Genomic DNA, 25988 nt, shown 5'->3' with positions numbered 1-25988 from the left:
AACCACCAGAAACTGGGGGAGTCCAAGAGGGAGCCTCCCCTAGAGGTTTTGGAGGGAGTGCAGAGGATTTGTGAACTCCAGAAACAGTGAAAGGATCAATCTCCATTTGAAGCCACCTGCTTGTGGTCCTTTGTTAGGGCAACCCTGGGAAATTCCTAGCAGCCCTGACCTGGCCCTGAAGAACCCTGCCCTTCCCCTCTGGCCTCCCATGTGCTCAGCCTCAATAGCCCCCACTCCAGAGGTTCTGCAAAGCCAGGGTGGCCTCTCCATGCTCAGGAACAGCTCAGGGCTGCCTCTGGGGAGGTGGCCCTTTGAGCACAACTCCCTCTGCCAGCAAGGCTTCAGCCTCCAGGGTGGGCTCACCCCCCCCGGCACCCTCTCCCCTGCCCTGGCAGCCCACGGGCTGCCCTCCAGTGCTGGAGTGGCCCTGGGCTCTCCAGGGCCACAGCGGCTCTGCGCCACCCCACACGATGGTCCCCTGCTCCACGTGTCCAGAGTGGAGCTGGCTTTTGCCCCTTCCTGCAGCCCCTGCCCTCCCGAGACTGGAGCCTGGAGTCCAGAGCTCACAAGGGTGGGCCCAGTGATGGATGAACCACTTCCCTCCCTCTGAAGATCTCAGAGCTGCCCCTCCACCCCTCAGGCCCTTCAAGGAGGGCTTGTCCCTTTAGGTGCCCTGCCCCCATCCTCAGCCACGGCCTGCGGACACCTGGCTGGCTGCCCCTCTGACAAGCCCTGACGCGTCTAAACCCAAGCAGTGGATTCAGCTTAGGCTCCAGCTGGGCCCTGCCACATCCAGCAGGCACCTGACCTGCAATAAGTCCTTGGAAATGTCCCCTACCCCAGCCCCATGGCCTCTCCTTTAATGGGACAGCCCTCCCCCAGGGAGCCACTCCCGTGGCTGTCCTCACCCTGTGTATGCGCGTGCAAGTGTGTGTGTGCACGCGCACGCGTGCGGCTGTCCCAGCTCTCCCTCTGGATCAGACTCCTCCTCTGAGCTATCCCCGTGAGCCCACAGATTTTAGGGTGCTCCTGGCCCACAGCAGCATCCCTCAGACCCTGGGGGCACCACACCACCCCCACCCAGCCGCTCCCTTCCTCTCACGTCCATCCTGCACCCAAGTCCAGGGGCTCCTACTCAGCTCAACATCGGCTGGAACCTGGCCCTTCCCCACATCTTTCCTGCCACTTCCCCATGGTTACCCGAGGCTTTCTGATTGCACCCCCTCTGCCCATCCAGCCGCCCAGAGCTCACAGGGGAGGACCCTAGCCCTCTGCAGCTTTGCCACCCTGGGGCTCCCTGGGACTACAGCTGGGTCCCGAGCTGCCTGAGGATGTGGAAGAGGACATGAGGGGCCATTGGCTGGCAGGGACATTGCCATAGGTTTGTTTCCAAAGCCCAATCGGCCTCAACTTCTGTATTGTCATTATTCTTATCTGAGCTTGTGACACACGTGGTAGCAGAGTGAGGCTGACCAGCTGCTTTGGGTATGAAGCCCTCCCTTCCAGCCACCACCCACAAACCCTTACAGGGTGTGGCCCTGGTCACCTCCCTGGCTCCTGCTGTGGGGCCCGAATTCTCCCCTGGGTGCCTCACAGTCACACGTGGGTCTATGCTGAGTGTGGGGCCTGCCTGCAGGGCACTGTCCCTGCTTGTGTGGAGTGACCCACCAGGCCCCCAGGATGCCTTCCCTGAGGCCCAGCCAGGGGCTCTCCTCTGTGCCTACCACCACTATGATGCTTGTCCCACAAGCTTGTCATGACACCTGTGTCCCCAAGTGGCAGGGAGACAGGGGGGAAAAGAAGGACAGGAAGGCTGGGAACCCACACAACATGGGGCCCCAGACCTGCCCGCAGAGAAACGGCCCGAGGGCCCCACTTTTCTGTCTCCGCCAGGCCCTTGTGCTGGCTGCCCCTCCTCCCACCAGCAAGGGGACTTGACTGAGGCCCTGACTCCTGGCCCCCCTCCAGTGCCCTTGCCCTGAGCCTGCCCAGCTCAGCAGAGATTGTCGGGCCATGGAGCACATGGCCCAGAATAGTGCTATGATGCCGACGGGTGACATTCTATCGCTGGGCCGCCACCCTGAGCGGTGCCTCCCATCCCCAAAAGGAGAAACCCGGGGATTCCGGGTGCCCTGGTGCCAGGCCAGGCAGAAGGGCGCATGGCTCTGTGTGCACGGTGCCTCCGGCTCCTTCTCTCCTGGGCTGGCACTCCCGGAGCGGGGAGCCCGCCTGCTCTGTTTTCGTGGGTGGCCCACGCCACCCAGGGAAGCCCTGGCTCCCACCCCCCGAGACAGAGGCCCCTTGTGTGGGACGAAGGAAGAGCAGCCAGGCCATAGCCTGTCATCTGCTCAGCCCTCTGGGCTTGCCATCCGAAGGGGCTTCACTCTGGGGACTGACCCCTAACTCTGCTATTTCCAGGGCAGACCTGTGTCCCCAGTGAGCCAGCTTCACAAGCTGTGCCCCGCATTCTCTCTTCGGAGCCAGTACCTGCACGCTGTCACCTGGGCCTGACTCAGCTGGCCTGACAGTGTGACCCACTAGGGGGACCCTGGGCTGGAAGACCAGGCCAAGCCAGCCTGGGTGGGTGTGCACAGCACTCTGCCCTGTCCCTCGGAGACCTGGCCCTCCTGGGGGTGCACCCCCTGGTGCTGACGTGGGTGTAGCACACAGCTCTGACCACAGCGGAGATTGTTCTGAGCCCCCAAACCCCATCAAGACAGGCAGGCCCTGACCCCTAGGCTTCATGGGCTCCTCTTTCTGTGGAGGGGCACTAGCCTGGTCCTCTGCAGCGGGCAGGTGCTCGGCAAATGCTCCTTTCTGGGATGGCAGGTGCTACCTTGGCTGGGCCAGCTCCAGGAGCCCAGTCTAAGGCTAGCGGGGGCAACAGAAGTGCCTAGAAGAGGGGGGAAGGGCTCAGCCTAAGGCCTTCTGCCTGGTTGCCTGGGGCCTCCTTACCCAGTCCCAAACCCGGGGGTGCTGAGGACCCTCATTTTAAGGCAGGGAAGGCAGCAAATAGGCAGCCCAAGGCTCAGAGTGGGCATGGAGAGGCAGAATCTGGGAGCCTGCTGCGGTGGCCCCGGTGGCTGTCTTTTCTTCTGGGTCCCCAGGCCACCCCGAGAATGGTGGCACAGAGAGCCATATTGCACAGTGTTTCTTTAATTGAAAGACACAACCGACCTCAGAAGCAGCCCCTCCTCAAGCTGGGTGTGATTGCTCGAAACCCCCACGTCACTGGGGGCTGGAAGGCAAGGGGAGGGGAGACTTAGCCATCATGGGGGGGACAATGAAAAGCATACTGGAGACTCCGGCGGGATGCTGGGTCCCTCCCAAGGGGCAGACTCCCAGGGTCTGAGTCCAGCGCTCCCCTCCTGACTGTGGAGCATATGGGGGGTGCAGTGCCTCCACCTACCAACATCTTCGAGGATCATCCAGGCTTGAGGGGGCAGCTTACCTGGGTAGGGGCTGGGCAGAGGCCCAGTGAGAATGGGTCCAGATCCAGCCCAAGGATGTGAGAGAGGAGAGGGAGGATGAGGGAGAGACAGACAAAGAGACAGAGAGAGAGAGACAGAGAGAGAGAGAGAGAGAGAGAGAGGGAAAGAGGACTGGTCCAGGGACTAGTAGAACAAGGAGGATCGGATGGATGGGCCTTGAACTTGCAGAAGGATGGCAGGGGACAGGGAGGACTTGGGTAGCAGGCCAGGCCAAGGAGGGTTGGAAGCTGGAAGTACACGAGAAGGAGGGATTGTGCCAGGCAGGTGGGGTGGGCTCAGGGGGATCCGCTATCCCCATCTCCCCTACCTCCCTCCTGCCCGCCAGATCCGGGGACCATTTTCCTTGGACTGGAGCCTCAGACAATTTGGTTTTGGAGTGAATGGGAAGAAAGCTTGGTGGAGGGGGTGGGGCTCTGAGTGGCTATGATGGAGGGGCAGGGGCAGCTCTGAAGCCAAGGAGCAGTGATGGGGGTCAGGCCTCATGCCCCACTGCCCACTTGGGAGCCAGGGTGAAGGCATCAGGGGGCAGTGAGTGGGGGTTGGGCATCAAGGGTGGGGCTGGGTTGGGCGTGGCTGGGCACTGGCTTCACTCCCTTGCTCTGTATCCCCCTTCAGGGCATCTTCTGTGCTCCCCAGAGACCCCGCCCAAGCCACCTTGGCAGCTGCCGCCACCTCTACTTTTTGTAGTTGCCGAACTGAATGGCCAGGCGGTCAGTGACGCAGCGGAAGGTGGCCGGCTGCACCTCCCAGTAGGGTACTGGGTTGTTGAAGAGGCTGATGCCATTGTAGTAGGCCCGCTTGATGCCGAAGCCCACGGGGCAGAAGTCGTTGACTCCCACCTTGGTGATGTTGTTGGTGTGCAGATAGACCACCTGGGGGCAGAGGGGCGTGGCTCAGGTTCAATGTCAGTGGCCCAGTTGCCTCCCCACGACCACCCTCCCTTAGTCTGTTCTGCCTGGGCAGGCAGAGCGGAGGGCAGAACACAGAGGCTTGTGCCTTCCCTCTTGGCTGAGTCCCACACAACTGCTTTGGTGGTGTCATTTCATTGCCTGGCATCTGCAAGGCCCTTTGAGGGACTGCAGATGATTCTCCCATTGTCAGGAGGAGCAAACCAAGGCTTGGGTATGGTTTTCAGGGTGGGAGTGGGTGTTGGCCAGCATTAAGGCGCAGATGTGTGACCAGGGGCCAGGATGAGGACCTCTGGTGGGGGTGGGTGTGTGGTGGGTGTCGATGCAGAAAAGTTGGCACCTTGGGCTCACATAAAGTCCCTGGCTCTCCATCTGGGTTCCCTGGGCTCTGGGCCCGCCCCCCAGGGAAGCAGCCTCTTACTCCAGAGACCCCAGAAGCCTAAGTGGAGACAGAGCCTCCTCTTCCTCCCAGTCCTCAGGGGCACTTGTCCTCCAGCAGCGCCACCCACCCCAGCCCCGCCCCACCCCACCCCGCCCCAGCTCCCTGAAGTCTGGCTCTGTGGGAGAAGCAGAGGGGACAGGTGGGCGGGTAAGTAACCCGTAGTCCGCCGGAAGGCGCTCAGACTGCAGCAGCGCCCTCTAGAGGCGGAGAGCACGCAGCCGCTAGAGGGCGCGCTCAGCCCGGCAAGGGTGGCGCTGCCGCTGCAGTTGGGCTGTCCCCATACAGGGCTCTCGAGTGGACTCGTGAGAATAGCCGGGCTCCTGGCATGTGAGAATGCGTCTGAGGAAGAGACTGAGGCCCAGAGCAAGGGTGAGTAAGGCCGAGTTCACCTGTGTGACTGACAGCCCCTCATCAGCCCACTTCCTGCCCTAGGCTGTCTCTCTCTTGCCACAGATCTCTGTACCCTCAGGCCCAGACTGTCCCCTGAGCTCTCAGGCCCTGCCACACACCTTCATGGTGTCGCACCCCACCTGAGAGATCCAATATCTACAAGGCCAACTCCTGCTCAGCCCTCACTGCCTCTCCCTCTCTCTCTCTGCCCTGCCCTCCCTCTCTTCTTCCTCAGCACGGATCTTCGGCACTGAGGGAGGGATCCTTGTGACCGCTCCTTTCCAGGTGAGGAGACAGAGGCTGAGAAAGCAGGAGTAACTGGCCAGACCACGCATCTGGCTAGCTGCACAGCGAGGTTCAATTCCAGCCTGGACCTTAACCCTGCACGTGCTGGGCCAGAGCAAGGAGGGGCACGGGCTGTGGAACTGCCCTGAGGCCATAGGCTGCTCCCCTCCCCTTGTCTTAGAGAACTTGGCACCAGGGGCTGCCCCTCCCCCCGGCTCTCACCTGGAGGAGCTTGAGGTCCGGGAGGCCAGCAGGCACCCTGGACAGCTTGTTATTATCCAAGTGCAGCTCCCGCAGGGTAGGCAGAAAACTCAGGCTTCCATTCTCAATCATGCGGATCTGGTTGTGGCCCAGGCCCAGCCTGTGAAGGGGATGGGTGAGATATACTGAAAGGCCAGAGGAGAAAAGGACAGTGGGGTGGGGCCCACAGGCCACATGGCCCTGGGGGGGACACAGGCACCCCCCTCAGATTCCCAGCCCACCTGTACAGCTTGGAGTAGCGGAGCAGATCCTCCAGCTCGATAGCCTGGATTTTGTTGTGGTCCAGATGGAGTTCATTCAGGGTCTCGGGGAGGTCTGCCAGGAAAAGAGGATGCTCTCAGCTCAGCTCAAGAGAGGAAGCCATGTGTGTGGGCTGGTGCTGGCATTCATCCATGGGAGCAGAGACCCTAGCTCTGCCCTGGGGCAGGATGGAGAAGGGCCACCAGAGACCTCCCTGAGTAGACTGGCTGGCTCCGGATGGCTCCAGCAGCCAGCCCCCCACCTCTGCCCATCTGTGCCCTGAAGGTCAGGTAGTGTGGGAAGCAAGGGCCACCTTCATACCTTTAGGGATGCCGGTGAGCTTGGCCTCGGAGATGCGCAGGTAGTTGAGCTTCAGGCCATCGAAGGCTCCAGGTTCAAAGCCACTGTTCTCCAGGGGGTTCCCACCCATCTCTAGGAAAGAGACACCCCTCAGTCCTGGAGCTGAGGCTGGGCATCTGCCCACACACCCGAGGGCCCATCAGCTTCCTGGCTTGGGCTGGCCTGATGGGCCCTGCTCATCACCCAGTCCATCTTCCCCTGAAGGCAGTGTCACTAATTTACTCCTCATGGACTCCTCATGGTTCAAGACCCCTAGCATCGGCCTCAGGGGGCAGGCAGCAGAGAGAAAGGGAGAGGAGCCAGAAATCAAGGCAAGACCTCCCCCGCCCAGTCCAGCCCCTCTGGCTGCTTGGCTGCACTGGCCTTTTCCTTTCCCTTTCTTTACAGGCCCTTGGTTTCTCTTCACGTGGCCTTGGCAGCTCTTGGAAAGTTCTCAGACCAGCCCAGCCTCTGGAAAGTCCCAGGAGGCCCATCCAGCTTGTCTATGGCTGTCGCAGACAACCCAGCACCCAGCGGCTCTGGCTGGTAGAACCCCACACTTAAGCGCAGGTGAGGACCACCGGGGGCAGGGCCTCACTCACCGATGCAGTTCATGTTTCGCAGCCCGCTGAACACGCCCTTGGGCACCTTGCGGATGCGGTTGTCATGGATGCGGAGCTCCACCAGGGAGCTGGGCAGGTTGGGAGGGATCTCCACTAAGTGGTTCTTGGAGATGTAGAGCTTCTGTAGCTTCCGCAGGGGGCTGAAGGCCTTCTCGTGGATCTTAGAGATCTTGTTGTTCACCAGGACCAGGGCCTGAGGCAGGGCAGGGACCGGAAGTGAGGGTCCTAGCTCTCCATCCTGTCCGCCTTCCCCCTTCCCTCCCTCTCCTGCCCCCTGAGCTGGATGTCTGAGCCCCAGCTTGGCCTCAAGGAGCTCTGTGCTGGCGGGCAGAGTGCGGAGCAGGTGGCTGGCACTCAGGCCCAGCAAAGCCTCTGCCTAGTCCATCCCATCACTTCTCTGCACCTCTGTTTTCCCACTTGCACCTTGAAAGCTTTTCTTGCATGGTGAAATCTTTTCTTCCCGTGTTACTGGGAGGAACCAATAAGATGAAAAGTTTTCAGCCAAAGAGGGAGTTAGGCTGAATGATTCTGCACTGTGCTTATGGTCTCTGACACCCACACACGTGACAGTGACCCTGGGTGCTCATGCTTCAGCCGCCTTCAGACTTCTCAGCTCTTCCTGCAGCTCCCCAGTCCTCTCTCTCTTGCACTCCACCCGGACGTGCCCACACCCATCTGGGCCCAATCCCCCCCCCCCCCCCCCCCCCCCCCCCCCGGCTACAGGCCTGCCACCTTCTGGCAGCGGCTTGGAAGGGCTGGGGCGGGCTTACATAGAGATGCTGGAGGCCTTTGAAGTCGTCCTTCCGGAGCTCGGAGATGTCGTTGTTCTGCAGGTCCAGCAGAGTAGTGTCGGGCGAGATCTCCTTGGGCACAGCCTTCAGACCTGGGGGCCGGTGCCACTGTCACCAGTGTGAGCTACGGCCACGGCCCCAGAGTGGTGTGGGGCACAGAGACACACACACACAGATCCACGCCCGAGGACTCGGCCACTGATGGGCGCCAGCTCTGGAGCCGGCAGCAGGAGGTGCTTCTTGCTCCCTGCTTGCTTGCAACCAGACAGATGGACACCCTCCCACTGAAATCAGGCTCCCCCAGCCAGCTTGGGCTCACTCCACACCCACCCTCAGCCTTCCGTGCCCATCCCCTAGGACTGACCCAGGTCGGAGCACTGAACGACCCGCAGGTGGCAGTGGCAGCCGAAAGGGCACATGGCACTGTAGGTGGGAGGAAGAGAGTCCAGGTCCGGGATGCCTGAGGTCGTTTCCGCGCCCGAAGCCTCCTCATCGTTCAGCATGGGTAGCCCGTCATCCAGGGTGAAGTCCCAGAAGCCTTTTTGCTCAAAGGGCAGGGCCTGGCTCAGGGCCAGCAGGGATGCGAGGAGCCACAGGGGCCACATGGTGGGCGTGCCTGCGAGGCCAGTGCAGAGGGGCTGTCAGGAGGGCCGGGCCACTGGGCCCTTTCCCATCTACCCACCCAGCCCCAGGGGCTGGGGTTCTGCATGTGTGGGCCTCGTGCCCCTCATTCCTCATGGGGAGGGGGGCAGCCAGACCCTGGGGTGGGAGCGGCAGGGATGGAGGTGCAGGCGGAAGCCCCAGGCAGGATGGGGGTGCTGTTGGCTTTCTCCACTCCCCTCCATTCCCAGGCAGGACTTGGCCCCAGTGGGCAATGCAGTGTCTTCCCAGTTAGTGAGTCCGCAACCCTGAAACACACACACAGAAACACACACACACACACACACACACACACACACACACACATACACACAAGCCACCAAGTCAGCTGGCAGCCTGCCTCGGGGGTCGATGAGGCCAATGGAGGAGGTGGAGAGGGAAGCTCAACCATTTACCCCCCACATGCTTTGAATAATTCAGTTTTAAAGATACCACTGAGGTCCGGGACAAGTCCACATGCTCAGGGCAACGTGGGTACACTCAGGGTGGAGTTAGGCGACCACGAGTCACTTCCTTTCCTGCCTGAGTCCCCCTTGCAACGCACCTACATTTTTCTAAGAAAGTTGAGGGGCCAAGGCACAGGGCTGGGCATGCTGGGTGGAGAGCTGGGCCAGCCCTGGAGGTAAAGTGGAGGAGAGGAGCGTCCTCCCAGGCTGCGGGTGAGATTGCAGAGATGGCGGGGGCGCAGCCGCCTGCCCGCCTGCCCTCCTGCCCTCCCTGCTGCTCGCCGAGGCCTTGGCTTCCTCCCATGGCCCACAAACCTTTCCCTGGCTCAGGCAGTGGAGCCCCAGGGCTTCCACATCTGCTTCCACCCTTCCTCCTGCCCACGGCCTGGCCCCCTGGAGAGGCCACCGGAGGGGAGCAGGCTGCTGCCAGGGTGGCAGGCAGGGTCAGGCTTGTCTGGAGGCCCCCCAGGCCGGGCAGCGGGGTGGGGCTGGGGGAAAAGCTGCCCTGCCCGAACCTGTCCTCAGTGCCCACATCAGTTTGCCTCCTTCCTCCTCTGGCAGAGTCTGCCCCTCATCCAGAGGCTCCTGCCTCTCCCACCATCCCCACCTCCCCAGATTTCCTAGGAAAGCCCAGCCTCATTTTCCCATGCATTAAAAAGGAATCAGAGTGCCTGTCCTGCTCTTCTCCCAGGCATGAGGTGTCTGGGGTCACCCTGGGTGCAGACCTGAACCGGCCCCACCTCTGGGAAGTCCTCACTCCGAGCCCATCTTGGCCGGGGGAGGGACTGTTGGGGGCTTCGGTGGGGCTGGCTGCGAAGGTGGAAGGATGCCCTGGTTAGGGGTGGAGGCTCTGTCCCCCTAGAGGAGTACCTTCTGAGCAGCTTGGCCTGGACTGCTGCTTTCCTGGGCAGGCCCCGCTGACTTGGGACTGGGCTGGCTGCCATCTGGAGCCCCCGCATAGAGGCTGAGGGTGGGGGCTGCTACTCTGGGGTCCTTCCACCAGCAGGCTGGGGGCCTGTTGCCACCTCCAGACCTGGGCACCACAGCTCTGTGCCTCGGGTTTCCATTGATCCCCCCTCGCTGCCCCTTCTTGCCCCGCTCAGGCACCCCTAAGCCGGTCACGTGGCCTGTCCTAGCTCCCACCCACCTGAGGACGGAGCTGCAGCTGCCAGCGTGAGGGACCAGAGCAGCCTTTCTGGTCACCGGGGCTTCTGTGTGCTTGGCAGGCCGAGCCCGGGGAGCCCAGGATGTGGTTCAGCCGTCTCGGCTGTGGAGTCAGCCCCAGAGCTCCCAGGGACAGGCTCAGAAAAGCTGCCTGCCTGCCCCAGGTGACAAAGCCAAGTAGGGAGCCCTCAGGCTGGGGGAGCACCCAGCTTCCCTGGCTCCTTCCAGTGTTAAGACCCTATGATCACACACCAGGTCCTGCCAGCCCCAGCTGGACCTTGGGCAGGACCCTGGGGAGCCCCCAGAGGGCCATGGCACAGACTGGGGAGAAGGCTTGCCTACCTGGACTGAGGGCACCTCCTTCTTCCCACGAGTTTGCAAACCCCAAGGCAAAGCAGGGCGGGCCTAGGCCTCCCAAGCTCGCTGCTGCTGCGCACGCCCCTTGCCCAGGTGCCACTGGACACCCAGGGCTGGGAGGAGGAAGAGCAGCAGGGAGAACAGGAAGGGGAGGACGAAGGCAGGAGGGTGAGATGGAGCAGGAGAGGGAGGAGACTGCGCCCCCTTGCCGGCACCTCTGCCAAAGCCGCTGCCTCACAGCGGGAATGAGTCAGGCCTGGAACGCCAAGTGGGAGCCTTGGAAGGTTCTGGGAGCCACTGTCCACCTGGGCAGGTAGGGGTGGGGTGGGGTGGTCTGGCCAGGCTCAGGGGAGGGTGTGGGGAGACACGGGTGCAAACAGGCCTCTTCCAGCCTGGTGTGACTGGGGAGGGCTGTGGGCCTCCGCCAGGAACCTCCGCCGGGCCTCTGGCCCCTCCAGCATGGGAGAGGGTGGATAGGTGCTGGGAAGGGCAGCCACAGCAGGACTAGGCACTAGGGCCCCCAGAGGCTCACGGGACCCTCCCTGGGGGGACGGAGGCTCTCTAGAGGAGGTGAACCAGCTCAAAGCAGCTGTGCCTGCTGTTGCTGCATCGCTGCATCTGGGGCCCCTGCAGAAGCTGAGGAAGGGGCGCTGGGAAGGGCGGGCTCCAGTGCCAGCTCAGTCTGAGGGGGAAGGAGGCGGAGGGCTTGGCAGCCCTCTACCAGGGCCCCGTGACAGAGCAGAGGACAAGGTCTGGCTGGTTCTCCCTGGCTCCTGGCTGGGCGCAGGAGCTGTGCAGGCTGGCGGGCTTTCCAGCATAGCCCCTGCTTGCCCTTGGAGAGCTGGCACTGGACTCAGCGGCCAGAGCTGGGTGGGGGAGGACAGGGGTACTGGTGGCTTGACACCCAGCACACAGGAGGCGGCAAGGCGCCACAGAGCCGGAAGGAGCCAGGGAGAGGCCATGAAAGGGCGCTCTGGAGGAAGTCTCTCTGCTTCCACACAATTAGTTATCTCCATTTTATGGAAGAGAAAAGGGATGCCTAGAGAGAAGAACCAACTTTCCCCGAGTCACTCAACCTGAGACTTGGAGCCCAGCTCAGGCGACTCCAGGCCCTGGGCTTTCAGGCCTCAGCCACGGAGCTCCTGACCCAGCAGGGGGCGATGGGGGTCTCGAGGTGGCTGGCTGGTTGACTGAGCGTGGGCAGCACAGGGAGCCTGGGGGAGGAATCTGAGGTGGCTGGTGGTTGGGGTAGGGGCTGCAGATAGCGCAGCCCGGCCTCCCCCCACCTCCTCGCACTGGGGCCCCGCCCTGCACACACATGTAGGAGCCCTCCAGAGACGGGTGCTGTGAGACCCATGGCACACCCCCCGAGGCCCTCCTCCCCACGCTCCCCAAGCCAGTGAGCCTGTTTCCCTTCATCAGCCTCCCTGGGCGTGGCCCCAAGGGCTTCAAGGAGAGCCTCGAGCCCCACAAAGCGTTCTCTGAGTTCGATGGGCCCCACCTCCTCAGAGCAAAGGAAAGAAGTGGTCATGGCGGTGAGGCCTCAGGCTGGCGCCCACAGGTGTGAGGGAGAGAAGAGGCTGGGCTTCCTGGAGCCTGCACCGCACACCCAATAGGGCCCTCCTTGTCTAGCCCTTTGAAAACCAGCCAGTCCTCTGAGTGGGATGGCTCCAGGGCACAGCCAAACAAGACACCCTGGCAGCCCCTGAGAACGCGGAGGGGCCAGGCATTCAGGCCAGGCCAAGGGCGGCGGGACTTGAGGTCTGGCAGGCCCTGGGCGCTCGCCTGCTGATGTGTGGCCTGCAGCTGCCAAGTCGCAGACGCCGGATGCTGTCCGGCAGTCTCAGCCTGGGTGTCTGGCCCAACGGAGCAACCCTACCTGAACTCGGACACACATGCCATCTTCCACCCAGCCCTGCCAGTCCCCAGGACTGCAGGGTGCCCTTCCTCCCTCCCCTCTGTCCACCAAAGCTTTCCAGTCCCAGCTTTGACTAGCAGGCTGGAGGCAGGGGCGCGGCCCAGAGCTCCGCCCCACAGGCTGATGCTGGCTACTCCCCACTGCCCACCCCCAGGCCCCAGCCCACCAGCATCCCCCACCCCTGCCCGACAGCTCTAGTCTGCACTTGGGTGTCACTCAGAGAGATGGGACGTGTGCTATCCATGTGTCTCCTGAACTTACGTGTGTGCGTGCGTGTGGCAGTGACTGTGTGAGGGGCTGGTGGCTGGAGTGGGGAGGGGATGGACCTGAGCCCTGCCCCATCTGTGCCGCCCCCCCCCCGCCCCCCTGAGCCCACCGCCATTGCCTTCACACGCCCTCCAGCCCCAAGCCTGGCTGGCCAGGGCGGCTCCCTCCTGCCGCAGCCCTGGCGCTGCTGGGATGACTGGACGGAGCTGGGTCCTGTGCTCCCGCAGGCTTTGGGGGACAGAACTGACCTGGAGGTGGGTGTTGGAGACTGCAGGGGACCAGCAGGGAGCCAGCCCATCAGCTGCAAAGTGTTGGCACTGGGGAGGTGGTGAGGGGGCTGGTGCTGGCCAGGCCAGACTTCTCTCCCCACAGCACTGAGGAGAGCCATCCACCTCCGCACACCCCCTCAACCCCGCTGGGAAACCTCTGGAAAGCAGGAGGGTCCCTCTGCTGGCTTTCCGCCCCACCAGGAGGCAGGCAGCCAGGACCTAGGTCGGCTGGGGGTCCTGGATTTCCTGGTTTTTCCGCACCTGAGCTGTTTGCCCTTCCTCCTTCTCCCACTCACAGAAGAAATCCTGACTGAAGAGGAGGATGCCTTCCCTTCCCAGGGGTGGGAGGGGGCACTCAAGTGATTTCTTAACACAGCTGATGGCCAGGGGAAGAGTGCTGTTTCTACGCTTGATGAATTGGTAAAGTGAGGCCCAGAGTCTGTCTGAAACTCTTGCCCAAGGCCGCGTAGTGAGGAAATGGTAGAGCTGGGACTCCAGCATCTGTCTGTCTACCTGCCCATGTGTCTGGCTCCATCCTCCACTAATGCAGACTTTGCCACAGACTCCAAAGCCGCGGGATCCCCCACTCCCTGGGTTGCACAGGGGGCTGGGCCAGTCCCAGGGTCCATGGAGATGGTTCCTTGCCAGCTCCCTCACTGTGGCTGGGAGGTAACACTGGTGGTGCGCAAGACCCTGCTCTGTGCGTCCTGCACCTCCTCCCCAACTTGCAGCCTGAATCCTCTGGAAACATAGCGTCTCTGTCTAGCTTTCACTGTCAATAGCTCCCCTCAGCCCACAGGGCCAGATGCCCCTCTTCGGCCCCAGCGCACCACCAGGGCAGCCCCAGCCCTACTGCCTCCGCCTCCAGCAGCAGAAAAGTTGCCTGGAAAAGCCATCATCCTAGCCTGGCCAGGGGTTTCCCCCAAGCATTTCAGGTCCCAGCAGGCACCAGACCCCCCAGGGAGATGCTCTCAGCCTGGCTCCCAGAGCTTGAGGCCCTGTCTGCCTTGCTCTCTCCATGATCCTGGCCCAGGCAAGGGGGCTTGGCCCCACTGCTTGGGCTGGAGAGCAGCCAGACACCCAGGAGGGAGGCCCTGTAGCCCTCTCCCTTCCTGTGCCCAAGGTTTCCTGTAGACCCTTTCCTGAACCGGGTCCTCCTCTCTCTGCCAGGGGCTCTGGCTGGGGTGGGACTTAGCCCTCTGTGGCCAGCCTGGGAGGTAACGGGACCTGTTCACCATCAGCTTCTCCCAGGGCTCCGGCAATGCACACCTCCTTGCAGCCAGGCGGACTGTAAGGCCTATAGGACCAAAATTAGAGCCAAGCTAGAACTCAGACTGTGAGACGATGGAAGTAGCACCCGCCTCCCAGACTTCCCCAGCCTCTCTCTGCCTTCTGCCCTTCTCCTTCAAGTCCGACCTCTGTTCCCCCAATCCCCAGTCCTTCGGCCACTTGGGCCTCTGATGGCTGTGTCCCTCTTGGTCTAGAGGCAGCTGGTTGGGGGGACGCAGGGGCGAGTTCAGAGTCATACAGAGTCTGGGACCTCCCCCAGCCCGCAGCCTCTTGTCCTGCAGCTCAGCGCCAGGCTGCTGTTTCTGCTGAATTTGGCTTTCAGATGCCCCAGACCAGGAGGGTTGGGTCCTAGGAGGCTGGGTAGAGCCTCCAGGCCCCTAAACCTGAGGGATGTGTCACCACAGGCAGGGGACCCCTGGTTGTCTAGGATTCAGCGCTCTCTCTCATCACAGGCGGGGGACGAGAGTGAGTCATCTGAGGCCCTGGCACCTTCAGTGGGCTTGGGAATGTCAGTGACGCTGGTGGGCCAATGAGCATGAGCTGCCACTGCTCTGCAGGCTGTGATGGGGGCCAAGCAGCACCCGGAAGAGCCGAGGCTGGTGGCCTCTGGGCAAGCAGGTGGCTTCCACGGCCACCCCAGGAGCTGCCCTGCCCCAGAGCAGAGAGGATGGGTGACAAGCCAAACAAGGCAGAGCTATGGTGCTCCCAGGAGCCTGGGGTCCTGGAGGGAGTGAAGGAAGTCCCACGGACCCTTGGACTGGGGGCTCTAGGTAGGCGGGAGGGCCTTTACCCCAGGACCTCCCATCTGGAAGATGGGGACATGAACCACAGTCCCAGAGAGCACTGGGAAGCTGGTTCTGGAAGGCTGGAGAAGGGGTCCTGGCTAGAGGGCTGCCAATTAGCCTCAGCCGGCCTCCGGCCTGGGGCAGGACTGAACAGACACCCCCCCATCCCCCAGCTCAGTCCCCTCTGCCCACCCATCCCACTAAAATGAGATTCACAGAAAAGATTTTGTGGGTGACCGAAGTGCAGGCCCCAGTGTCTGAGCAGAGAGAACAGAGCGGACAGGAGGGGCTCTGACTGCTCCAGGCACCAGCCGGCAGGAGGGGCAAAGCTAGCAGGACCCCTGTGTGCCTGCCTTCAGAGGGAGCCCAGGAGAGCCACCCCCACCCTCTGGCTCCTCGTTTGGAACTAAGCCCTTGGGCTGGTGTGTCCCCTCCCACCAGCAGGGTGGACAGGCCTGGGAAGGGGTGGCCAGCTCAGAGCAGGGACCCAGCCCCCCCGCCCTGGGGTAGCGGATGAGGAAGGCTGGGGAGGAGTCATCGTGGGCGTGCGAAGATCCTTCTAACAATCCAGGGTGTTGGCAGATAAGCAAAGAAGGAGAGGGGCCCCAGATGGGCCACCGAAAGAACAAACTGCCCAGTGGCTTAGCAGATGGGGCTTCAGAGGCCTGGGACCTGGGGCTGGGTGACAGCACCCGGCCATGCTGTGGGTCTGTGCACTGGGCTGCTGCCTGCTGCTCACATGCATGCCCCCCAGGGTGGCCCTGGGGGCTGACCACTCCCTCAAGCTGTGTCTCCAGGTGGCCAAAGACAAGTGATTGCTGGGACAGGCTTGAGCTGCACTGTCTCCGTGGGCTTCTCCGGGGAGTGCAGGAGGGATGGTGGTGGGTGGGCCCAGGATGCAGGGGAGCAGAAGGATGGGATGCCTTGTTGGAAGGCACCACTGCAGACTCTTGCACACAGGCTCAATAGAGATCCCTCCTCTGGGACTTTGCTGGCACTGGGACACTCTGTGATCTTGAGTGCCTACGTAGTGTTGCTAAAGAAGGGAAACTCTTCCTTGTCTTACAGACACCCTCTCTCCTGTCCTTTCTGTTCATGGTTTTCCAGTGGGCCAGGGCCACTGGTGGGATTGGGGAGAAATTCTGGTCGATGCTTGTAAGTTTCACCCTGCACGACGGTCAGAAGGCCAACAACTCACTTTTCTGGGTCCCTGAAATGAGCTGGCACAGACTGCCACCAGACCCACCAGTGAAGGGGCTGGGCCCTGGACTCCCCCTGTACATGTACAGTGGGGTCCCTGGTGCCTGCTCTGGGGCAGACAGAAGCAGTAGGATGGTTAATGCTCCCATGACCTGGGTCCTTGGGGCTTGAAAGTGGGTCAGTGGGTGAGCCAGCCGAGGTGGCCAGGGCAGCCACTCAGCTGCTGGCTGGCTTGCTATGAGAGCCCTCCCTGCTCCCAGCCTGTTCCCACTGCCCGGCCCCGTGCCTTCGAGGCAACCCTGTGCCTTCCCTTCGGTGTACTCACAGAGTCCTGCCCTGAAAGGCTCACCCCTGCTGGCCCAAGGCAGCCGGACATGGGCAGATTCCTCACAAAGGCGCCTCTGCCTGGCCACCGGCCCTCCCAGGGTGTGGATGGGCACAGGCAGCTGTGTGTCGCCAGGAGGCGCTCACCTGCGCTTATGTAGTCTGCCTCTTTGCAGAACCGCAGCCCTGGATGCAGATGCTAGGGAACCCTCCTTCCTGGCCCTGAGGGCAGGGGTGGGGGAGTGTGCTTGAGCATCCCCAGCTTGTCCCAATCCCAATCAGTCCTAATAGGGCAGAGAGCTGGCCGGCCAGGGAGGGCCCAGTGCGCAGAAGCAGGAGGACAAAACTGGCCACCCGATTGGTGACCTGAGTGGCCCTTTTGAAGACTGTTCCCCCGTTTGGGAACAATCTCCCTGGCCTGAATGAGGTTCCCCCCACCCACCCACCGCTCTGCCCTGGAGGACCCTGGGCCGTCTGCTCCACTCAGCAGAACCAACTCAGGAAGCACTCACCAACCAGTGCCCAGGCCCCAGCCCCGCCCCTGGAGCAGCGAGGGTGGTGCTCCCATCCCCCAGCCTGCCAAGGCACTTGGTGGCACACCCAGCCAGCTCCGCTCTTCCTTGCTCCACTCCTGGGTCTCTTGGTGGACCCCTCGGCATGCCAGCCATTTCGGTAGCTTGTAGGACAGGGGCCAGTGACCCGGCCACCTCCCACTCCAATCCCCACACACTGTAGTTGACCATAAGCTATCATCATCACCACTCAGGTGACTTGGAGGGCTCCCTGGGAGCTATGGGGTCAATAGCCAGGGTTTGCCCATCAGGAGCCCGGGGTCTTGACCCCAGTTCTGTCCCTGACTGGCAGTGCTACCGTGGGCAGCTTCCTGCCCCTCCCTGGGTCTCGCCGCCCCTTCTGTACAATGGATGAGGTGGGGATAGGACCAGCAGGAGCCACGCGTCCCCTCCAAAAGGGCCCTGGGGGGCAACCTTGCAGCTACACTTTGCTTCAGACCTGGGCTCTCTCCATTCCAGAGATGCCCTCAATGCAGTGGGGGGCTGCCTTTTGGGGACAGAGCATCTAGTCTGGAGCTCTTGAACCTCAGCCTTCCCTAAAGGTACCCATCCTGGGACGACGGTGTCCTCACATCTACCCACGGTTCCCTGAAGCCTTCTGGGCCCCAGGCCAGGCCTGCCTGGCTAACACCCTACAGTTGCCTGAGTTTGTCTCTGCAACACACCCCTCTCTGTTGGAGCCCCAATCCAAGAGGGCTGAACCACCCAGGCAGCCCCACCCAGGGCCCCCACAGCCAGGGCTCTGTGGACCCACACCTCGGCCAGGAGGAGGTGGAGGCAGGGCATTCGCCTGTGGGTGAGTGAGGAACATCTGGGCAGGGTGCCTGGGGCGTGCCTGGGAAACCAAGCCTCTGAGCCCACTCCAAGGACTAGCCCTGGGCAGGGCGCACTGCTCCCCGGTGCTGAGCTCGAGTGGGTGCCCAGAGGTCCTTCAAACCAGGGCCAAGTGCAAAGCGCAGAGTGGGGCCAGTGGGAGAGCAGGGCATACCCAGGACTTGCAGTGAGGGGAGAGGGCCTTTGGCCGAACCACGGTGCCAGCCACCCAGCCATGCCTTGATGATGCTTTCAGAAGTACCCGGAGAGGGAGGCAGAGAGGGCAGCCGTGGAGAGGGGAGAGGGAAGGGGCTGGAGAAGGTGCCTGGAAGAGGGAAGGGAGAAGAGGCAGAAATGGGACAAGGACCAAGGGGGCCACAAGGTGGCTACGAAGGGGCACTGACTGGGAGAAGCAGTTGTTTCGTGGGGATCTGCAAGCAGCCTAGGGGCAGGAGAGGGCAGCAAGGGGGGCAGCGAGGAACAGCGGTAGGGACGTGGAGGGTGAGCGTGGGAGGAGCAGGGTCGGGGGCATCTTGAGGACAGCGAGGGGGCAGTTGACAGGGGGATGAAACAGCGAAGGCAGCTCCAGACAGCACAGGAACAGCGGGGATGGTGTGGGGCTGGCGTGGGGGCCCTACCTGGGGAGGGGAAGCAGCTGGGCGCGGGCTGGCTAGTTGGCAGGCTTGGGGGTCTGGCAGTCTGTGCGTCCGTCTTCCGTCAGGCTGTCCGTCTGAGAGCAGCTGCTCACTCCTGGGCAGTTCGCGGAGAGAGAGAGACAGAGGCGGTGGTGGGAGGGAGGCTAAAGACTGGGCGGGCGGCTGACAAGGAGGGGACGGCTGGGAGAGGGCGGGGAGGGAGGAAAGGAGGGAGGGGGCCAGTGGGGCGGAGAGGGAGGGAGGCAGGGAGGGAGGGAGGGAGGGGGCAGGCTTCCCGGCCCCCCTGGCAGCTTCAAAGGGAGCAATTTTCTTGTAGACAGCTGGGTTAGCTGCACCCCTCCCCCTTGCATCCCCCCAGGACTTCCCCCCAACCCCCTCATCCTGGGGCACAAAGTGAAGGGACACAAACTAACTCATACGAGGACCCTTGGCGTCTCTGGCAGGCACAGACTCAGAAATTCAAACTTTCCACTGTCCAGATGGGGACACTGAGGGCCAAAGAGGGGCGGGAGTTGGCTTGCTGGCACTAGGCCGGGCAGAGGAAGGGGAGAGGGCAGAAATGGAAGGGGAGACAAAGGAGGGGCCAGTCCAGTGAGTGGCCCCTGGAATTCTGTATCCAGTCTTCCCAGAACCTGTGGCAGCCGGGGCCTGAAAAAGGAAGTGTTTCTCTGGGGTCAGGGAGGCAGCCGTTGTGGATTTCTGGAAAGGCTTGATCTAGGCTCCCAGGCACTCTGGACGCTCCACCTCCCACCCTACTCCAGCCTTTTTTCCCTAAAAGTAGAGGAGCCGGTCCTGTCTGTGCGATCTCAGGATGGGACTCAACTAGGAGCTGGCGTGAGGCAGCACAGATTCTGAGGGGCCTCCCTAGCGCGTCTGCTCTGAGCTGAGGTCTGGAGAAGCTGATTCAGAGAGGAGGAGCCTAGCGAGTCATCCTTCTTGGTCCATCTGTGCAGGTCCCCAAGGATGCAATAACTGTTCTGTGGGTGGGCATTTCCGGGGCTGAGCCCAGGGCTGGCCACTTACAGGGGTTCACTGGGTCAGCCCACCAAGCATCCCAGGAAGAGGCCATCATCAGCCATGACACCCACAGAACCACTGGAAGCCTGGCCACTTCCTGAGGGTCCAGAGCAGCCCAGCCCTACATGCGCAGGGGCCCAGGGCCATAGCACGACACCTCTTCCCTGTCCATTGTGGTCCCATTCCTCCCCTGGCCCGTGTGCCCAGCCTCGGTCATAGGGAGATTCCTGCAGGAGCAACTTTGAGGAGACAAAGGGGAGGGTTTAGACGAGGCGAGAAATTGAGGCAGGGAGAATAGGAGACTGAGAGGGGGAGAAATGATGGCAGGCAATGCCAGACAGGACAGAACTCCACTGAGACCAAAAGAAAACTGCATAGAGAGAGGAAAAGCTCAATAGGGCAGGGGTGGGGCCAGGCCAGGGAGAGGCAGGTCCGACACAAGGCGAACAGGGGTGATGCCTGAGGCTCCTGCCCACTCAGCCAGCTGTGGGTCAGCATTTCATGCTCAGCTGAGGCCTGGCGTGCAGGTGGGGTCTAGAAGGACGTGGGGAGTGGCTGGGACTGGACTCCTTGTCTGGGCACCTGTGTCAGTTCAAGGACCCCCCAGTCAGACCTGGGACACAATGGTGGCCTGCCCAAACTGTGGGGCCTGCCTGCGAGAAGTTTCCAGTGTGGGCCAAAGATGAGAGAGGCATGGGAAAAGCAGAGTCCAGTTTGGGAGTTCTGGCTTCCTCTTGTTTTCGTGGATGAGGCAGTTCCACATGGTTGGGACCAGGAGATTGGAGAGAACATTTGCCCTTCCAGACAAAGGGGGTCAATTTGTCTACTTGTTTGTTTGTGGGTTTTTTTTTCCTGTTTATTGGAGACATATTCAAACCCGTCTGGCAGGAGAAAGACTAATATAGTGAAGCCCCGGGAGCAGGAGAAAGAGGATCCAAAACATGTATAAAACATTGTGCTCCACAAAAGAAGCCAGTTGAAAAAGACCACATAGTGTGTGATTGGGCATGAAACGTCTAGAACAGGTAAATCTATAGGCCAAAAAGTAGACCAGTGGTTTCCTAGGGCATTGGGGATAGAGTGGTGACACCTACAGGTATGAGTTTCCTTTTCAAGGTGATGAAAATGTTCTCAAAATGACTGTGATGATGCTGCGCCCTCTGTGAATGTATCAATAAAACCCATTGAGTTGTACATTTTAAATAGGCTAATTGTATGGTATGTAAATTATGTTTTCAAACAAACAAAGCTGTTTAAAAAATGGAAAAAAAGAAGCACATAAGGCATGCCCGTTATCCAAAGAGACTTTAACCAAGTTGCTTACTGAATAAGGCCCCACCTGGCCTCATGCTCGCAGCCAGCCCTCCACTACGCCTGGCACTGCTCTGAGGGCTGGGACCCTAGGAACCGTCACTCAGGGGCCTTGGCCTCCAGGAGTCCCAGCGGGGGTAAAAGAACTGTAGATTCAGTGGTCAGGGCTTAGCTGGAGAAAACACACTTTAGGAACTCAGGGGCTGGGCTCTGAGCTCTGTGGCAAGGGAAGTGGGGCACTCTGGTTTCTGGATTCCCCAGGGCCATAAACAGCACAAGAGGCTCAGGAAGACTTCCTGGAGGAGGTGACTTGGAACAGACAAGTAGGGAACAGGGACATTTGTGGTGGAAGGAAGAGTACAGGGCCAGGTGTGAAGGATGTGGGGAGCAGGGAGGAGCGAGTCTCCTGCAATGAGGTGGGCCTGTCTCAGTCTCCCCTGCACAGCGAGTTCCTGGAGGTGGCTTGGGGGTGGCAGTGAGGTGACACCCTGCACAGGGCACATATGCACCTTGGAGTTCTTCCCCGCAGTTGACGGGCTGCATCTAAGGCAATATTTCCATAAATATGGTTCTCGCGCCTGAAAGGCTCTTGTGTCTGTGGTCTGCAGTCTGCAATAAGCCATAACTGTGTGCCCGGCCCAAGGCCCACTGAGTCACTTGGTCTGGCCCTCTAATTTGGGAGCCACTCCCAGACCAGCTGGGCAGTACCTCAGTCCTGAGCCTCCCCCTCGCCCCTCCCTCTTCCCAGGCCTCAGCTCTCTCTGTGGTGGTGCGGGGAAAACCTGGACCCCAGCTCAAGCAGCGCTGGGGACAGCACGTCCCTGCCGGCTAGCAGAGCCGGAGACCTCCTGCCCTCTGGCCTCTCAGGGCTGGGAGGAGGCAGCAGGAGGCAGGGGAGGACAGGCACGAGGGGCAAGGCAGGAAGGAAGAGCAGGCATTTCCTGAGGCCCCCAGGCTCTGGAGGAGGTTGATGCACAGCTGTCTCAGCTCCACAAGAGTGGCAGATGGAGCTGGCCGAGTGATTGGAGGTGCAGGGGGGTGTGGGAGGCAGAAGCCTGCCTCCACCAGCAGGAGCGCTAGTGCCCTCTCCCAGCATGCCCTGCGCATCTGGGACACCACTGGACAGGTGCCCGAAGCCCCAGCCTGGACACTTGCCCCAAGGGACTGCGGAGTGCTGGGTGATCCTGGAAGCACCAGCCCACCCCTCAACCTGGAAACCCCAGCAGGTGCTGAAGGAGCCAAGAACGCGTCCCTCTGGACCTGAGAAGGAGCCTGGTGGTGGCTCAGGCTTCCCGGGAAAGTGTCCTGCCCTGGGCCCCCACCCCTGCCCCTGTTCAGGTCCCCTGGCCATGGAGCAGCCAGTCCTCACCTAGCACTTGTTGGGTCACTGCTGCCCCTGCCAACTCCCCAGTGCTCCGCCCAGAGCCCCAGAGCCCAGGGCAGGTGCTGGCAGGTAGCGGGCGGGGGTGGGGGGCATTCAGAAGACCCAAGGAGAAGAGTGTGTAGGAGGGAAGGGAGCTGAGAGGAGGGGAGGCCGGGCTGGTGAGCAGATGTGGGGGCCACCCTGGGTAAGGCGGTCTAAGCCTGTTGCCATCCTGTAGGCCTGTGTGTGAAGAAGGGCCTGGAGTCAGCTGTGGCCCGTCCCTACAGCTGGCTTGCAGCTGTCAGTGCCCTGGCTTCACAGCTAGAGGGGGAGGCCCAGGAGAGAAGCAGGGCACCCAAAAGGCAGACCTCAAGTCTCTGATTCCCCTTTGGGCAAAAAATCTCGCCTTGGGTGCGGGTTCCTCAAGGGCAGAGCCTGGCAGCCTGGAGGTGGCCCCTTGGGCAGGGCTCCAGAAGCTGAGAGGGAGCCCCTACAGAGGTGGCAGCAGCTGAGAGCTCCCCTCCAACCCCAAGCTCCAGGTCACCCAGCAGCTAGTCCCATGAATGTCTGGGGCCTGGAAAGAGCAGCCTGGCCTTGACCTTCAGGGGCCCTCTCTCAGTCCCCTTCTGAGGCCTTTCTGGCCCCCCTGCCCTGCTGTGTCTGGCTGGTCCCCTGCTCGCTCCTCTCTGCCTCTGTGCTCCCCTATCTGTTCTTCTGGGCTCTCCACTCCTTTCTCAGATCTCCCCTCTGCATCTCTGTCCCTTCCCTGGGCACTGAATCAGTCAGCCACAACTTCCAGCCCCCCTTGGAGCACATGCATGTGAAGAAGCAGAGTGGTGACCCAGTGTGGTGTGGCGCAGGGGAGGACTTCTGGAGGAGGCGCCCTGGGGCTGCCTTCCAGCCCTTCCCTGGGGCGCTCACACACGGATCTCTAGAGCCAGCCCAGAGCGAGGCATCTCACCCACAGGAGCCCCCTTAGGCCTCCAGGATGAATTCCCAGGCAGGGACACATCACATACAGACAGAACTCAACCAAAAGCTGGGAGAGGGCCCTTGGAGCTCCCAGGCACTGCAGCAGCTGAACCCGAGCCGGTACCCCCAGATTCACAGCCTTGCATGGCCCTACTCATAGCCTACTGGTTTCATCGCACAGTCAGGAGCTGGGCGGGGGGGCAGGGCCAGGGCCAGGCCTACAGTCACTAGGGGGCAGCCCCGCCCACTTCACTGATCCCTTGAGGCCAGAGCCCTGACATCCTGGAGCCCCTAGAGGCGGCAGGTTTAACTTGTGCTCAGGTGACCCTCAGGATCGAGGGGGTCATTCTGGAAGAGGCTCATGCTAATGGGCCTAAGATGGAGCTGAGCTACTGCGGATCGGGCCGACCCTCTGCTATCTGGAAGTTTCCCAGTGCTGATGGCTGAGGCGTGGCTGGTGAAAGCTGGCACTCTTTACGCCAGAGCTTTTTTTGACCTCCCCCTCAGGACATAATCACACAGCGGCTCTCTGCCCCGGGCCGTGAGGGCTGTAATTTCAGGGCTTGAAGGGGGCTCCGCGGAGGCCGGCCTGCGTCTAGCTATCTTTAGAGAGGCACGGTCTGGGGTGCGGCCCGATGAGGGAAGGTGGGCAGGGGGTTGTGCCGCAGGGAGGTGTCTGTGGGCTGCCTGCAAAGCCAGCGAGACACAGGGAGGCCAGGATGTACCCTGGGGTCCCCACGGGCTTCCCCTGGGGGAGGTCAGCCCCCAGGAGCAGTGTCTGATTTTCCTGCTGCCTGCAGGACCAGGAGCCTCTGGTGGGGGCAGTGGGTGAGAGCAGGTGCAGGGGAGGGGGCCAGGCAGCCAGCGTCTCCGGGACTGGCCCTGCGTGCCACTGAGGTGGCCCTGCTGACAGGCCGGAGGGAGGCACACCACGCCTGACACATCCTTTGCCCTCCTCTGCTAACACACACTCCTTCCTGGACTCTTTCTCCTGGAGGCCACGACATGGGGTATGAAGCAGTAGGAAGGTTTGGAACCGGATGTACATTAGACAGAAAGCCTGGCGAAGGAGTGGGTGGCGGGCCCTTGGGTAGGGGCACTGTGGACAGAGAGGAGTAGGCGGGTTGGAGAGGAATTTGGAGGCCAATAGGCAGGAGTCTGGGACTGTGGCTGGGAGGGGGCCGAAGTCCCTGGAAGGAGTGCACCACTGCTTCCTGCCCCTGTTCTCGGCTCCTCACACTTGCCAGCCTATGTGATCTGCTCCTTGTCTCCACTGTCCCCGCTGTCCTTACCCTCACCTGGATCCAGCGACTGATGAGTGCCTCGCTTTTTGCCACCTGAGCCTACTGTGTTGTCACCACCAACACAACAGTCACTACAGTGAACCATCAGATGCCCAGTGTTTCCGGGTTCCTGACTGGGCCACGCCTACCGCTATACCCTCCTGCCGAGCCAGCCCCCGCCTTGGAGAGCACAGTGACCACCTCCAGGCAGGCACGAGTGAGTAGAGGATACACGGTTGGGGCGTGGGTGAAGGAGGGACAGGCACAGGACAACAGGTGGCCTTGGTCCTGCCACCAGGCATTGACTGCATTGCGCATGCTCCCCTGGCCGGGGGTCTGTCTGGGGATGTCCCTGGGTGGGCTGCTGACCCGCCTCTCCCCCTGGGGGCACGTCATGCTGCCACAGCCACCTCCCTGCTAGGACTGAAGCCCCTGGTCTCCAGCTGCTGGCACCCCAGCCCTGAGCTCCCGGCCCTCTTGGGGAGTTGCCTGGGCTGAAGAGAGTGCCCTTGCCCTAGTGACAGCCCCTTTGCTGGGCAGCCCTACCCAACTATGACAGGGGGATGGAAAGGTCCAGTCCCCTTGTCCTAACTCAGGACCAGCTCAGCTCCAGAGCACCTGGAGGCCTTGGCTGGGCCTGTGTCGTTGGTCACAAGCCAGCTTCTCCCTGGGCCCACTCCTGCTCTTGTCCTCTCCTCCCCTAGGAGACTCCCAGAAAACTTCCTGCACACTCATCCTTGCCTCTGGTGGGTCAGCTTCCAGGGAGCTCACTGGCAGACACCTACTAGGGTCTCAGGAAGATCACAGAAGGATTGGCCCGCTTGCCTGGATTCAGGCCACCTGACAGCAGCCCCCAGAGCCCAGCGACTCCCTGTCTGCAGTGGAATTCACCCGGGGAACTGCCTAGGCTGCCTGCCTCCTCCATCCCCTGCCCTCCTCCACTCCTCTGCCCCAACCCCACGGCCAGGTTGCCCTGACAAGCGGCCCTGACAAGTGGCGATGGGTCCTTAGGTGTGGCCCTTCTCCTCTGAGGCCTTCCGGCCCCATCTGCTCAATAGAGAGGTGCGAGCGGCTCTGGGGGGAGGTGGCCCAGCCTGAACTTCCTGTGCCTCCTAGGGCCTGACCTCTGCGACTGCGGGGAAGGAGGGGGCTGGTGGCTGACCAGAGTGGAGTGGGAGGGCTGGGGCCAGGCAGCCAGGCGGGGGAAGAGGGGTCGTGAGAGCTGGGAAAGCAAGGGGCCCTCCCCATCAGGGCCAGTGCCTCCAAGGCTGCTGACCTCTGACCCAGTCCAAACAGGAAGTGCCATATCTGTGGGCCCCGGGACGGGCCGGGAGGAGAAGGAATGCAGGGATGAGTCCAAAGCAAACAGGCCGCCAGCTTCCCAGGCCTCTCCCCTCCCCCTGCCAGAGTCTGGCCTGGTCTCTGCTGAGAACTCAAGGGTAGGGGGCGGGGGGCTGGCTGCAGAGTGTGACAGACGGGAAACTCACAGTTCCCAGGCCCAGACCCCAGCCCGAGGCCCTGGCAGGGCAAGGTCTCTGCAGTGGCACTTGC

At 61.9% G+C, this 25988-nt stretch overlaps 1 protein-coding gene and 1 long non-coding RNA gene across 2 annotated transcripts; one reads left to right on the top strand and one right to left on the bottom strand.

Annotated features, from left to right (window-relative positions):
* Positions 1-3138: 3138 nt before the first annotated feature.
* BGN (biglycan) lies at positions 3139-18629 on the bottom strand. Its single transcript, XM_032474379.1, has 8 exons — positions 18474-18629; positions 8135-8386; positions 7750-7862; positions 6959-7172; positions 6339-6449; positions 5999-6092; positions 5739-5877; positions 3139-4363 (listed from the first exon to the last, which is right to left on the bottom strand). Exons 2-8 carry the CDS (start codon positions 8373-8375, stop codon positions 4166-4168), a joined length of 1110 nt encoding a protein of 369 aa, XP_032330270.1. The 5' UTR covers positions 8376-8386; positions 18474-18629; the 3' UTR covers positions 3139-4165.
* Positions 8399-25913, top strand: LOC116661812. The gene is made up of 3 exons (XR_004317771.1): positions 8399-10710; positions 24463-24654; positions 25142-25913. It is a non-coding gene; the product is annotated as an uncharacterized LOC116661812 (long non-coding RNA).
* The last annotated feature ends 75 nt before the right edge of the window (positions 25914-25988 follow it).

This window comes from Camelus ferus, chromosome X, assembly GCF_009834535.1.
Source record: "Camelus ferus isolate YT-003-E chromosome X, BCGSAC_Cfer_1.0, whole genome shotgun sequence".
In the NCBI taxonomy this organism is placed as follows: domain Eukaryota; kingdom Metazoa; phylum Chordata; class Mammalia; order Artiodactyla; family Camelidae; genus Camelus; species Camelus ferus.
Note: the sequence above shows the minus strand (reverse complement) of the source record. Positions and strands in the feature narration are given on the sequence as shown.